The sequence below is a fragment of the Pseudoliparis swirei genome, chromosome 2, assembly GCF_029220125.1.
Source record: "Pseudoliparis swirei isolate HS2019 ecotype Mariana Trench chromosome 2, NWPU_hadal_v1, whole genome shotgun sequence".
NCBI lineage: Eukaryota > Metazoa > Chordata > Actinopteri > Perciformes > Liparidae > Pseudoliparis > Pseudoliparis swirei.
The window spans coordinates 23,674,968-23,687,339 of record NC_079389.1 but is presented as its reverse complement, the minus strand read 5'-3'; the positions used below and the strand labels follow the sequence as shown (position 1 = coordinate 23,687,339).

The 12,372-nt window shown below is 50.5% G+C and overlaps 1 protein-coding gene across 4 annotated transcripts in view; it reads left to right on the top strand.

Moving 5' to 3' along the window:
* Positions 1-12,372, top strand: part of epc2 (enhancer of polycomb homolog 2 (Drosophila)) — a 42,138-nt gene that overhangs the window by 2,020 nt on the left and 27,746 nt on the right. For 3 of the 4 annotated variants that reach the window (XM_056435280.1, XM_056435271.1, XM_056435263.1), the window contains exon 2: positions 11,397-11,556. In XM_056435280.1, coding sequence (XP_056291255.1) covers positions 11,397-11,556 — 160 coding nt within the window. Of the gene's footprint in view, positions 1-11,396; positions 11,557-11,891; positions 12,142-12,372 lie in introns of those variants that run through there. The other variant, XM_056435286.1, reaches the window with a different exon arrangement.

Genomic DNA, 12,372 nt, shown 5'->3' with positions numbered 1-12,372 from the left:
AACCCAGCTAGTGAGGGCTGCCACTTCGAGAGATGAGAGGCAAGACAAGCCACGACCAAGAGTCTGCTGGGGGTGTGGCCAGCCTGGCCACCTGGTCCGACACTGCCCCCGTTCCACCGCGAACAAGGGAAACGAGCCGGGGACCGCATAATCGGGACGATGCGGACCCCTGGCACTCTGTCCCAGCCCCCTCTAATTAACAAAGCTACAATACCGTCCGACCAAATAAGGGCAACCAGACCACCGGAGGATTTTGATGGTCAGCTAGAGCGACTAGTGGTGCTGGGTCGAACATGGATAGGAGACTGTTGGTATGCAATGCTCACCATTGGAGGGACATGCTGCTCTGCACTGGTAGACACAGGTTCGTCAGCAACCCTGGTGAGGCCCGATGTGGTGACAAATGGAACTGATATTTTTCCCACTATCGTGAAACTGCAGTCAGTCACCGGGGAGCGAACTCCTATGGTTGGGGAAGCAATAGTGACTCTGGGCCTGGGGAAAGTCTATCCGCTGCCCGGTGTGGGTTGCTAACCTGGAGGACTGTATACTGGGACTGGATGTTCTCGGGGCATTGGACTGTGTCATCGACACAAAGAGAGGAACTCTCACGCCCCTGATGGTCATGTCATCCAGATGTGGCGCCAGCCACCCCGGCCTGGCTGTGTTGCGACCCACACCGTTGCCACACTGACGGCTGAGACAACAAATGATGCTGCCCCTAGCTGCATCCCTTCAAATGAGCGATCCACACTGCCCTCCACCCTGCCCGCTGCTGAGTTGCACCCACCCCCAGCCTCGGTCCGGCCAGCTACAAGTCCACACACACAGGTGACAAACGCCTCTCCACCTGACGACCGTGAAAGAGTCTTGGCAGTGAGGGAGGTCTGGCAGGCAAACTGTGGTGGTCTGACTCCTAGCGAACAAGACCTGTTGTGGCAACTGCTTCTTGAGTTCAAGGACTGTTTTTCAATGTCGGAGGACGATGTGGGCCGCACAGATCTCATCCAGCATGACATCGAAACAGGAGATGCACGGCCGATTAGGATGAGACCTCGACGCCTCCCACTGGCCAGGCAGGCTGCGGCAGACAAAGCCCTGCAAGAGATGCAGCGAGGGGGAATCATCGAGCCTTCCACCAGCCCCTGGGCCTCGGCGATCGTCATGGTCCCCAAAAAGCAGAAGGAGGCGTGGCGTTTCTGTGTGGACTTCAGGCCCTCAACAAAGTGACAAAAAAGGACTCCTACCCCCTTCCACGCATCGACGAGGCCCTCGACACGGTGGCAGGGTCAGCCTGGTACTCCTCTTTGGACCTTCGGAGCGGGTATTGGCAGGTCCCTCTCAGCCCTGAAGCGAGGGCCAAAACTGCCTTCATCACTAATGGGGGCTTGTGGCAGTTTAAAGTCCTTCCGTTTGGCCTCTGCAATGCTCCTGCCACGTTCGAGAGGCTAATGGACAGGGTACTCGCTGGTATCCCTCGGCAGGAGTGTGTTGTGTACCTGGACGACATACTGGTGCATGGTGACTCCTTCCAGGCGGCTCTCGAGGCCCTGAGGCGGGTGCTGGAGAGAGTGGCAGCAGCAGGTCTAAAGCTGCACCCACAGAAATGCTCCTTCATGCAACGGGAGGTCACATTTCTGGGACACAAGCTTGGGGGCGGCGGTGTCGGCACCATGGATGATAAAGTGCAGACAGTGAAGGATTGGCCTACCCCCAACACTGTGCAGGACCTGAAAAGCTTCCTGGGCCTGGCCTCCTACTATAGGAAGTTTGTGAGGGGTTTTTCCTGCATAGCTGTACCACTGTTCCGCCTGCTGCAAAAAGGGGTGGTGTTTGATTGGACAGAGGAGTGCCATGCAGCGTTCACTTCACTGCAGAGAGCCCTTGTGGAGGCCCCAGTCCTCTCACCGCCTGACCTCACCCTGCCTTTGATCCTCGACACGGACGCCAGTAATGCAGGCGCAGGTGCTGTGCTGGCCCAAGTGACTCCTGAAGGAGAGAGTGGTGGCGTATCACAGCAGACAGTTCAACAAGGCTGAACGCCGCTACTGTGTCACGAGACGGAGCTGCTTGCTATGGTCTGTGCCATCCGACATTTCAGATATTACCTTGGGGCCTCCACTTCACAGTCCGGACCGACCACTCTGCCTTACAGTGGCTCATGTCTTTAAGGAGCCAGAAGGCCAGCTGGCACGCTGGATTGAGGAGCTACAGGCGATGATTTCACTGTGGTCCACAGACCGGGGCACGCCACGGAAATGCTGACGCTTTCACGCCGCCTTGCAGCGCTGATGGCTGCAACTACTGTGAGAAAAGAGAGGCGCAGGAAGAAGAGCGGCTGCAACCTGGTGTGAAATGTGCTGCCGTGGGACCGTGGGCACGCCAGCAGGCCATGGACTGACAGCTGTGGACGCAGCAGAGTGGGGTGCCAACAGGAAGAGGATGTCGATAAGGCCAGTGCTCGCTTGGGTGGGATCCCAACAGCGACCACCTTGGGAGAGGTTACCATGTGTTCTCGAGCCACAAAGGGACTCTGGTCAATTGTTCAAGCCCTGCGACTGCGTGATGGTGTCCTGCAGAGGGGGTGGAAAGAGCCGGCGACTGGAGAGACACGGTGGCAAGTGGTGGTGCCCAGGGCTCTGAGAGAGACAGTGCCCGGCAATGCATGGAGCTCCGGGATCTGGTCACTGCTACGAAGACCCTCCGTCGCCTCCGCCAGGGGTTCTACTGGGGCCAACATAGGCGGGATGTGGAGGACTACAGCTGCACAGCGAAGAAAGGCCCTGCAGACAGATCTCATGCCCAGCTCCAGCAGTTTCCGGCTGGGTGTCCCATGGAGAGGGTGGGATTGATGTTCTTGGACCGCTTCCTCACTCAGAGAGGGCAACCGTTACATCCTCACTGCAATGGACTATTTTACTAAGTGGCCCGCGTACTGCATGCCGAACCAGGAGGCGGAGACGATTGTGGATGCTCTGGTGGGGGAATGTTCAGCAGATTTGGGGCCCTGAAGTCATCCACACAGATCAGGGCAGAAACTTTGAGTCCCGTGTCTTCGCCGCCATGTGTGACAAACTGGGATCCCACAAGACCCGACTACACCCCTCCATCCACAGAGCGATGGGCTGGTCGAGAGATTCAACCGCACGCTGGCACAACAGCTGGCCATCGTGGCAGCTAAACATCAACGCGACTGGGACGACCACGTGCCTCTGGTGCTGATGGCTTACAGGTCTGCGGTGCAGGACTCCACTTCCTGCTCTCCTGCCCTTCTCATGCTCGGCAGAGAAATCCGGACGCCAGGGGAGATGATGATGGGGAAACCTCCTGACGCCCCTGCGGGTCCCCCGGGGCTCGACTATGCTCAGAAACTCCAGGACCGCTTGGAGTCGGCCCACGAGTTTGCCAGGAACCAGATGCGAGCGGGCGTAAGGCAAAGAGGAACTACGACGTGCACGTCAGAGGACGACATTTTGAAGTCGGAGAGCTGGTCTGGGTGTATAGCCCTCAGAGGAAGAAGGGCAGGTGCCCAAAGCTCGATAGTGAGTGGGTGGGGCCCTGCCGAGTCCTGGAGAGACTTGGAGAGGTGGTGTACAGGGTCCAACTGCCACCACGAGGAAGGAAAGTCGCTCTGCATCGAGACAGGCTGGCCCTCACCGGGCACATCCACCCCATCAGGACAAGAGCCTGGGGCACGGGAACCCTGGACTCAGCCCAGACTACCCCCAAACCCTTCCCAATGGGCCCAGCCTTCGCCGCCTTCACAGGCTCTTAGTGTCCCTGGCCCCGCCTCCTTCCCATCCCTGCCCTTGGTCCCAGCATCCCCTCAACCCCTTTTCCTTCTCCCCAGCGCCGACGGCAGCCTCAGAGGAACCGCAGGCCCCCTGGCCACCTAAGAGACTTTGTTTGCCCCCTCGGGGGCGAGGGACTTTGTGGGGGGAGGGTAGTGTAACGGACTGAGGGAATGTTATGTTATAAATGTTATGTTCCGGATGTAAGTGAACGTCTCACGAGCTGGTAGCTGTGAGGCGTGTCTGTGATTGGACAGCGAATGATGTTGTTGTGTGTGTGTTGTTGTGTTACGCCGTTCGGAGCAGAGCTATGACCCGGAGCAGACGTGAAGCTGGTTGGGAGACTTTCACGGCGTTTTGCTGTGGTTTTGGCGTAGGCTACGGCCAACAGTAGCTTGTTCTATGTTCCTTGAATAAACACCCTATAAGCCATCTACGTCTCGTAGCGTTCCTGACCCAGGGTCGCTACAGTATATATTTATGTGTGTGTATCAGGGCTCTCAAGTGTCACGCATTGAGCGTGAGACTCACGCATTTCAGTCTTAACTCACGCACTCCTGCCACACATCGTATTTCTCACGCTGAAAAAAACTCTCGGCTATTTAATGCTAGGTTGGAGGCAGGTCTAAGTGGGTTAGATGCACGGCTCCGCGCTATCGAAGCTCAGACAGCTATGCTAGTTAGCCCGCCCTCTCCCGTAGTCGGCGCGGAGCTACAGTCAGCTGTTAGCTGTGCCCCGGCGGTAACCGTGCAGCCGGATGGTTGGGTAACTGTTCGCAGGAGTAGTAAGTCTACACAGAAGCCCGCTGTGCACCAACCACTTCACGTTTCGAACCAGTTTTCCCTGCTCAGCGACACACCCGCTGAGGAACACACCCTGGTTATCGGGAGCTCTATAGTCAGGAACGTGAAAATAGCGAAGCCACGGACCAGAGTCGCAGGCCTCCGGGGCCAGAGCGGGCGACGTGGAGTCTTGTTTGAAGCTGCTGGCTAAGGATAAGCGGAGATACAGTCAGATTGTAATACACGCCGGTGGTAATGACGCCCGAGCCCGTCGGTCGGAAGTCACTCAAATTAATGTGGAATCGGTGTGTGCTTATGCCAAGACGTTGTCGGACACGTCGTTTTCTCTGGCCCTCTCCCAAATTTGCAGACAGACGAATGTATAGCCGAATGTCGTCTTTCAACCGCTGGCTGTCGAGGTGGTGCCCAGCGAATAATGTGGGCTACGTAGACAACTGAAAGACTTTCTGGGGAAAGCCTGATCTGATGAGGAGAGACGGCATCCATCCCACGTTGGACGGAGCGCGTCTCATTTCTGCGAATATGACCAAGTTGATCACCGGACTTAATCTATGACAACCCAGGGTTCAGATCAGGAACCGGGAGCAGAGTTGTAGTTTAACACCCTTCTCTGCTCTTCCATTCGAGCAGTTACCCACCCTTGACTTTAGAGTAGAGACTGTGTCTGTCCCACGGCCACTTCAATTAAATAAATCAAAAGTAAGCAGAAGAGGAGTCGTACACAATAACCTTATACAAGTTAACACCATTATTTCAGCAGTGCAACAAAACAGGACTATTAAATGTGGTCTCCTAAATATTCGATCTCTGTCATCTAAAGCTGTGTTACTGAATGATTTAATATCAGATAATCACATTGATTTATGTTGCCTAACTGAAACCTGGCTGAGCCATGAAGAATATGTCTGCCTGAATGAATCGACTCTCCAAGTCATATTAATACTCACATTCCTCGAGGCACCGGTCGAGGAGGTGGAGTAGCAGCCATCTTTGAATCGAGCCTATTAATTAATCCTCAACCAAAATTACACTACACCTCATTTGAAAGCCTTGTTCTTAGTCTTTCACATCCAACCTGGAAAACACTACAGCCAATTTGATTTGTGATTCTGTACCGGCCACCAGGTCCATATTCAGAGTTTATATCTGAATTCTCAGAATTTATATCAAGTTTGGTTCTTAAAACCGATAAAGTTATTATTGTTGGAGATTTTAATATCCATGTGGATGTTGATAATGATTGCCTTAGTGCTGCATTCATCTCCTTGTTGGACTCGATTGGCTTCTGTCAGAGAGTACAGAAACCCACTCACAGCTTTGGCCACACGCTTGATCTTGTTCTTACTTATGGCGTTGACATTGAGCATTTGAACGCCTTCCCACAGAATCCTCTTCTGTCAGACCACAACCTCATAACTTTTGAATTTATACTACCGGAGTGTACTCCGTTAGTCAAAAGTTTCTACACTAGATGTCTAACTGATAGTGCTGTAGCTAAATTTAAAGCATGGATTCCTTCTGTATTTGATTCGATACCACGCCTCAATATAACAGAGGACTCCTGGTCTAACTTTAGTCCGTCCCAGATTGATCATCTTGTTGACAGTGCCATAGGCTCTCTGAGAATGACACTGGACTCGATAGCCCTCTGAAGAAGAAGACAGTGAGGAAGAGGAGGTTTGCTCCTGGTATAACCCTCAGACCCGCAAACTGAAGCAACGTCACGAAAGCTTGAACGCATATGGCGTTCAACTAATCTCGAAGAATCCCGCTTAGTTTGGCGAGATAGTCTTAAAACATATAAGAAGGCCCTCCGTAATGCCAGAGCAGCCTATTACTCATCAATAATAGATAAATAAAAACAACCCCAGGTTTCTCTTCAGCACTGTAGCCAGGCTGACAGAGAGTCACAGCTCTGTGGAGCCGAGCATTCCTATAAACCTTAGTGGTAATGACTTTATGAACTTCTTTAATGAAAAGATTTTAACTATTAGGGACAAGATTTATAATCTCTTGCCCATAACCAGTGCCAATCTGTTCTCAAGTGGAATGGCCTTGGAAACCACTGTATGCCCTGGTGTATATTTGGAGGGATTTTCTCCTATCAACCGTGACCAATTATTTTCAACTGTTTCTACTTCGAACACGTCTACCTGTCTCTTGGACCCCATCCCGACGAGGCTGCTTAAAGACGTTTTGCCTTTAATTGGCGGCTCTCTATTAGATATTATCAATGTGTCTCTGCTAACAGGCCACGTACCACACTCCTTCAAGGTGGCTGTTATTAAACCTCTCCTGAAGAAGCCCACTCTGGATCCAGAGGTATTGGCTAACTACAGACCGATCTCTAACCTCTCCTTCCTCTCCAAGATCCTTGAGAAAGTGGTCGCAAATCAGTTGTGCGACTTTCTACATCATAATAGTTTATTTGAGAAATTTCAATCAGGATTTAGAAAACACCACAGCACCGAGACGGCACTGGTGAAAATTACAAATGACCTCTTAATGGCAGCAGATAAAGGACTCCTCTCTGTCCTGGTCTTGTTAGACCTTAGTGCTGCATTCGACACCATTGACCATGACATCCTGTTACAGAGACTGGAGCAGTCGATTGGCATTTCAGGCACGGCACTAATTTGGTTTAAATCCTATTTATCAGATCGATCTCAGTTTGTATTTGTAAACGATGACGCCTCGATAACCACCAACGTTAATCACGGAGTTCCACAAGGTTCTGTGCTTGGACCAATTTTATTTACCTTATACATGCTTCCTTTGGGCAATATTATCAGGAAACACTCCATAAACTTTCATTGTTATGCAGATGACACTCAACTATATTTATCGATAAAACCAGAGGAGAGCAACCAACTCTGTAAAATTCAAGCATGTCTTAAAGACATAAAACATGGATGACCTGCAACTTCTTGATGTTAAACTCAGACAAAACCGAAGTAATTTTAATCGGCCCTGAGCACCTCAGAGATCAATTATCTGGTGATGTGGATTCTGTAGACGGCATTGCCCTGGCATCCAACACCACTGTAAAGAATCTTGGCGTTATCTTTGATCGGGACTTGTCCTTTAACTCCCACGTAAAGCAAATCTCAAGGACTGCATTCTTTCATCTACGTAATATTTCAAAAATCAGGCACATCTTGTCTCAAAAGATGCAGAAAAATTGGTTCACGCTCGTTACTTGAGACTGGATTACTGCAACTCCTTATTATCAGGCTGCTCTAATAAATCTCTTAGGTCCCTCCAGTTGATCCAGAATGCTGCAGCTCGTGTTCTCACTAAAACTAAGAAAAGAGATCACATCACTCCTGCACTAGCTGCTCTGCACTGGCTCCCAGTAAAATCAAGAATCACTTTTAAAATTCTTCTCTTAACCTACAAAGCCTTGATTGGTGATGCTCCATCATATCTTAAGGAGCTTGTCGTACCATATTGCCCCACTAGAGAGCTACGCTCACTAAATACGGGACTACTTGTAGTTCCTAGAGTCTTAAAAAGTAGAATGGGAGCCAGAGCCTTTAGTTATCAAGCTCCTCTTTTATGGAACCAGCTTCCAATTTCAGTCCGGGAGGCAGACACAGTCACCTCTTAAGAGTAGACTTAAGACCTTCCTCTTTGACAGAGCTTATAGTTAGGGCTGAATCAGGTTCACCTGGTCCAGCCCCTTGATATGCTGCTATAGGCTTATAGCTGCCGGGGACGTTTTAGGATGCACTGAGTACCTATCTCCTCTTTTTCTCTCCTTAAGGATGAATTTTCATCTCTCAATCACACGTTACTAACTCTGCGTTCTCGCCGGAAGTCCTTTTGACTTTACGTCTCATGGGGTCATCGGACCCTATGAGACGGCATAGATCCTATCTGCCTGATGGATCGTCTGGGTCGTGGAATTCCTGCTCATGACTACGCCACTGTCCTGTTGAGACTCCGCCCACTCCTCCTCCCCACCGCCATCTGCCTGATGGATCGTGGAGGTCTCCATCGTGGAATATGCCTACTATGAACTATTCATACACTCTGTCATATTCATTGAATGTATTTTAACTCTAAATCTGTCCTTCTGTACACATTACATCTATTGCATCTGTCCATCCTAGGAGAGGGATCCTCCTCTGTTGCTCTCCTCCAGGTTTCTTCCCTTTTTTTCCCCCTGAAGGGTTATTTGGGAGTTTTTCCTGGTCCGATGTGAGGTTTTGGGGCAGGGATGTCTATGTGTACAGATTGTAAAGCACTCCGAGACAAATTTGTAATTTGTGAAATTGGGCTATACAAATAAACTGAATTGAATTGAATGCAGGGGTGCTCAATACGCCGGTCGATTGCGGTCGCTGCAGAGCTCCGACGCCGGTCTGCGCGCATCGGGACGGGGCAAACAAATAGTAACTAGCACCCCCCCCCCCCCCCCCGTCAACAACTCTTCTCGGCTCGATGCACAGGTGAGCATCGGGTGCTGATGGAAATGTCACGCTTGCCTGTCTTCAAAACTTGAGAGCCCTGGTGTATACAGAGCTGCCAACTTTTCAAAAAACCTTGGAGTGAGATTTTGTCGGGGGTGACCAAAATGTTGACGCGCACGCAGCTACACACGTTAGTGGCTCAAATATCAGGACATTTTAATTAATGTGGCGCTGTCCCCATGTTGTCCTCATGTTGTCCTCATGTTGTCCCCATGTTGTCCCCACGTTGTACCCATGTTGTCCCCATGTTGTCCTCATGTTGTACCCATGTTGTCCTCATGTTGTACCCATGTTGTCCCCATGTTGTCCTCATGTTGTCCCCATGTTGTCCCCATGTTGTCCTCATGTTGTCCCCATGTTGTACCCATGTTGTCCCCATGTTGTCCTCATGTTGTCCCCATGTTGTCCTCATGTTGTCCCCATGTTGTACCCATGTTGTACCCATGTTGTCCTCATGTTGTCCCCATGTTGTCCCCATGTTGTCCCCATGTTGTCCCCATGTTGTACCCATGTTGTCCCCATGTTGTCCTCATGTTGTACCCATGTTGTCCCCATGTTGTCCCCATGTTGTACCCATGTTGTCCCCATGTTGTACCCATGTTGTCCCCATGTTGTCCTCATGTTGTCCCCATGTTGTACCCATGTTGTCCTCATGTTGTCCCCATGTTGTACCCATGTTGTCCTCATGTTGTCCCCATGTTGTACCCATGTTGTACCCATGTTGTCCTCATGTTGTACCCATGTTGTCCCCATGTTGTCCCCATGTTGTCCCCATGTTGTCCCCATGTTGTCCCCATGTTGTCCCCATGTTGTACCCATGTTGTCCCCATGTTGTCCTCATGTTGTACCCATGTTGTCCTCATGTCGTCCCCATGTTGTTCCCATGTTGTACCCATGTTGTCCCCATGTTGTACCCATGTTGTCCCCATGTTGTCCTCATGTTGTACCCCATGTTGTTTCCATGTTGTACCCATGTTGTCCTCATGTTGTACCCATGTTGTCCCCATGTTGTCCCCATGTTGTCCCCATGTTGTACCCATGTTGTACCCATGTTGTCCCAATGTTGTACCCATGTTGTACCCATGTTGTCCCCATGTTGTACCCATGTTGTACCCATGTTGTCCTCATGTCGTCCCCATGTTGTACCCATGTAGTACCCATGTTGTACCCATGTTGTCCCCATGTTGTCCCAATGTTGTCCGCATGTTGTCCCCATGTTATACCCATGTTGTACCCACGTTGTCCCCACGTTGTACCCATGTTGTACCCATGTCCCCACGTTGTACCCATGTTGTCCCCATGTTGTACCCATGTTGTTCCCATGTACCCATGTTGTACCCACGTTGTACCCATGATGTACCCACGTTGTACCCATGTTGTTCCCATGTTGTACCCATGTTGTACCCACGTTGTACCCATGTTGTACCCATGTCCCCACGTTGTACCCATGTCCCCACGTTGTACCCACGTTGTCCCCACGTTGTCCCCACGTTGTACCCACGTTGTACCCATGTTATACCCATGTTGTCCCCATGTTATACCCATGTTGTCCCCACGTTGTACCCACGTTGTACCCACGTTGTCCCCACGTTGTCCCCACGTTGTACCCATGTTGTCCCCACGTTGTACCCACGTTGTCCCCACGTTGTACCCACGTTGTACCCACGTTGTACCCATGTTGTCCCCATGTTGTACCCATGTTCTCCCCATGTTGTACCCATGTTCTCCCCATGTTGTCCCCTGCATTCTGGCCTGGCACGCGCGAGCCGAGAAGAGTTGTTAACGGGGACGGGGGGTGGGGTGAGTGTGCTCACCCGTGTGCGCGCATCACGGCAGAGCTTCTATGCCGGCGCGCGCATCGCTCTGTCGCGCAAACCGAGAATTGTTGAATCAGAATCAGAATCAGAAACAGTTTTATTGCCAGGAATGTTTACACAAACGAGGATAGACGGGGGTAGACGAAAATTACAGTGGCGGGTGGAGATTTCACCCTGTTCTAATAGGAGGGGAAACACTGGAGTTGATAAGCGTGTCTTCTTGTCTGATCAATACGCAACTGTGAGGTGCGCGAATGGACCGAGCGGCCAGCTGCTGATCACTCAACAGCTCGACTTGGATGAATAGACGGTGCGCGCGCAGCGCGCCAAAAATATTTTTTGTGAGGATGCAAAAAAATATTTTGGGAGCACCCAAGACCCATTTTGACCCAGGAAAAACCCTGTATATATATGTGTATATATATATATGTAGAGATTGTGTGTGTGTGTATATATATGTCTCACTTGTGTGTGAGTGACTCTCACCTGTTTCTCTGCGTGTACTTCAGGAGCATCACCTGCAGAGGGCGATCTCAGCCCACCAGGTGTTCAGAGAGAAGAAGGAGAACATGGTGATCCCTGTTCCCGAGTCGGAGAGCAACGCCACGTACTACGACCGCCTGTACCGGGGGGACGCCACGGTCCCCAAGCAGCTGATCCACATCCAGCGTGAGTACACCAAGTACTACTGGAGGGTACAGAGTACTCTGAGTATCCAGTAGTACCGTATTTTTTGCACTATAGGGTGCATTTAAAAGCCTTTAATTTTCTCAAAAAACGACAGTGCGCCTTATAATCCAAAGCGCCGTATATATGGATTAATTCTGGTTTTGCTTACTGACCTCTAAGCGATTTTGTGTGGTACAAGGCGCTCACGGCGCTAAGTCAAAATGTTTTAGTACGACTTTGGTAAACTACAAAGCCGCACCGCTTGCAGCATTACGGCTACCGTAGCCAGGAGCGTCGCGGAGTAATACATACTGTGCTTCACCATAATATTACAGTGTGTGTATAAGGATCCCAAAATGGCACCTGTCAAAAGACACGCTTACGACGCGGACTTCAAACTCAAGGCTATCAGTCACGCAGTAGAACATGGGAATAGAGCAGCTGCGAGAGAATTCAACATCAATGAATCAATGGTACGGAAGTGGAGGAAGCAAGAAGATGACCTGCGCCAAGTAAAGAAGACCACACAGAGTTTCCACGGGAACAAAGCGAGATGGCCACAGTTAGAGGACAAAATTGAATAAGGTTGGTAGTTATTGTGAATATGCTCATTAACGTTTGAATAATGTTGAGAATTATTGTGAACGCGTTTAATAAAGTTTGATCGACTGACTTATCTGACTGTTTTTTTCCCGCTTAATGCGCCTTATAGTCCGGTGCGCTTTATATATGAAAAAAGATCGAAAATAGACCATTCATTGACAGTGCGCCTTATAATCTAGTGCGCCCTATAGTGCAAAAAATACGGTACACAGG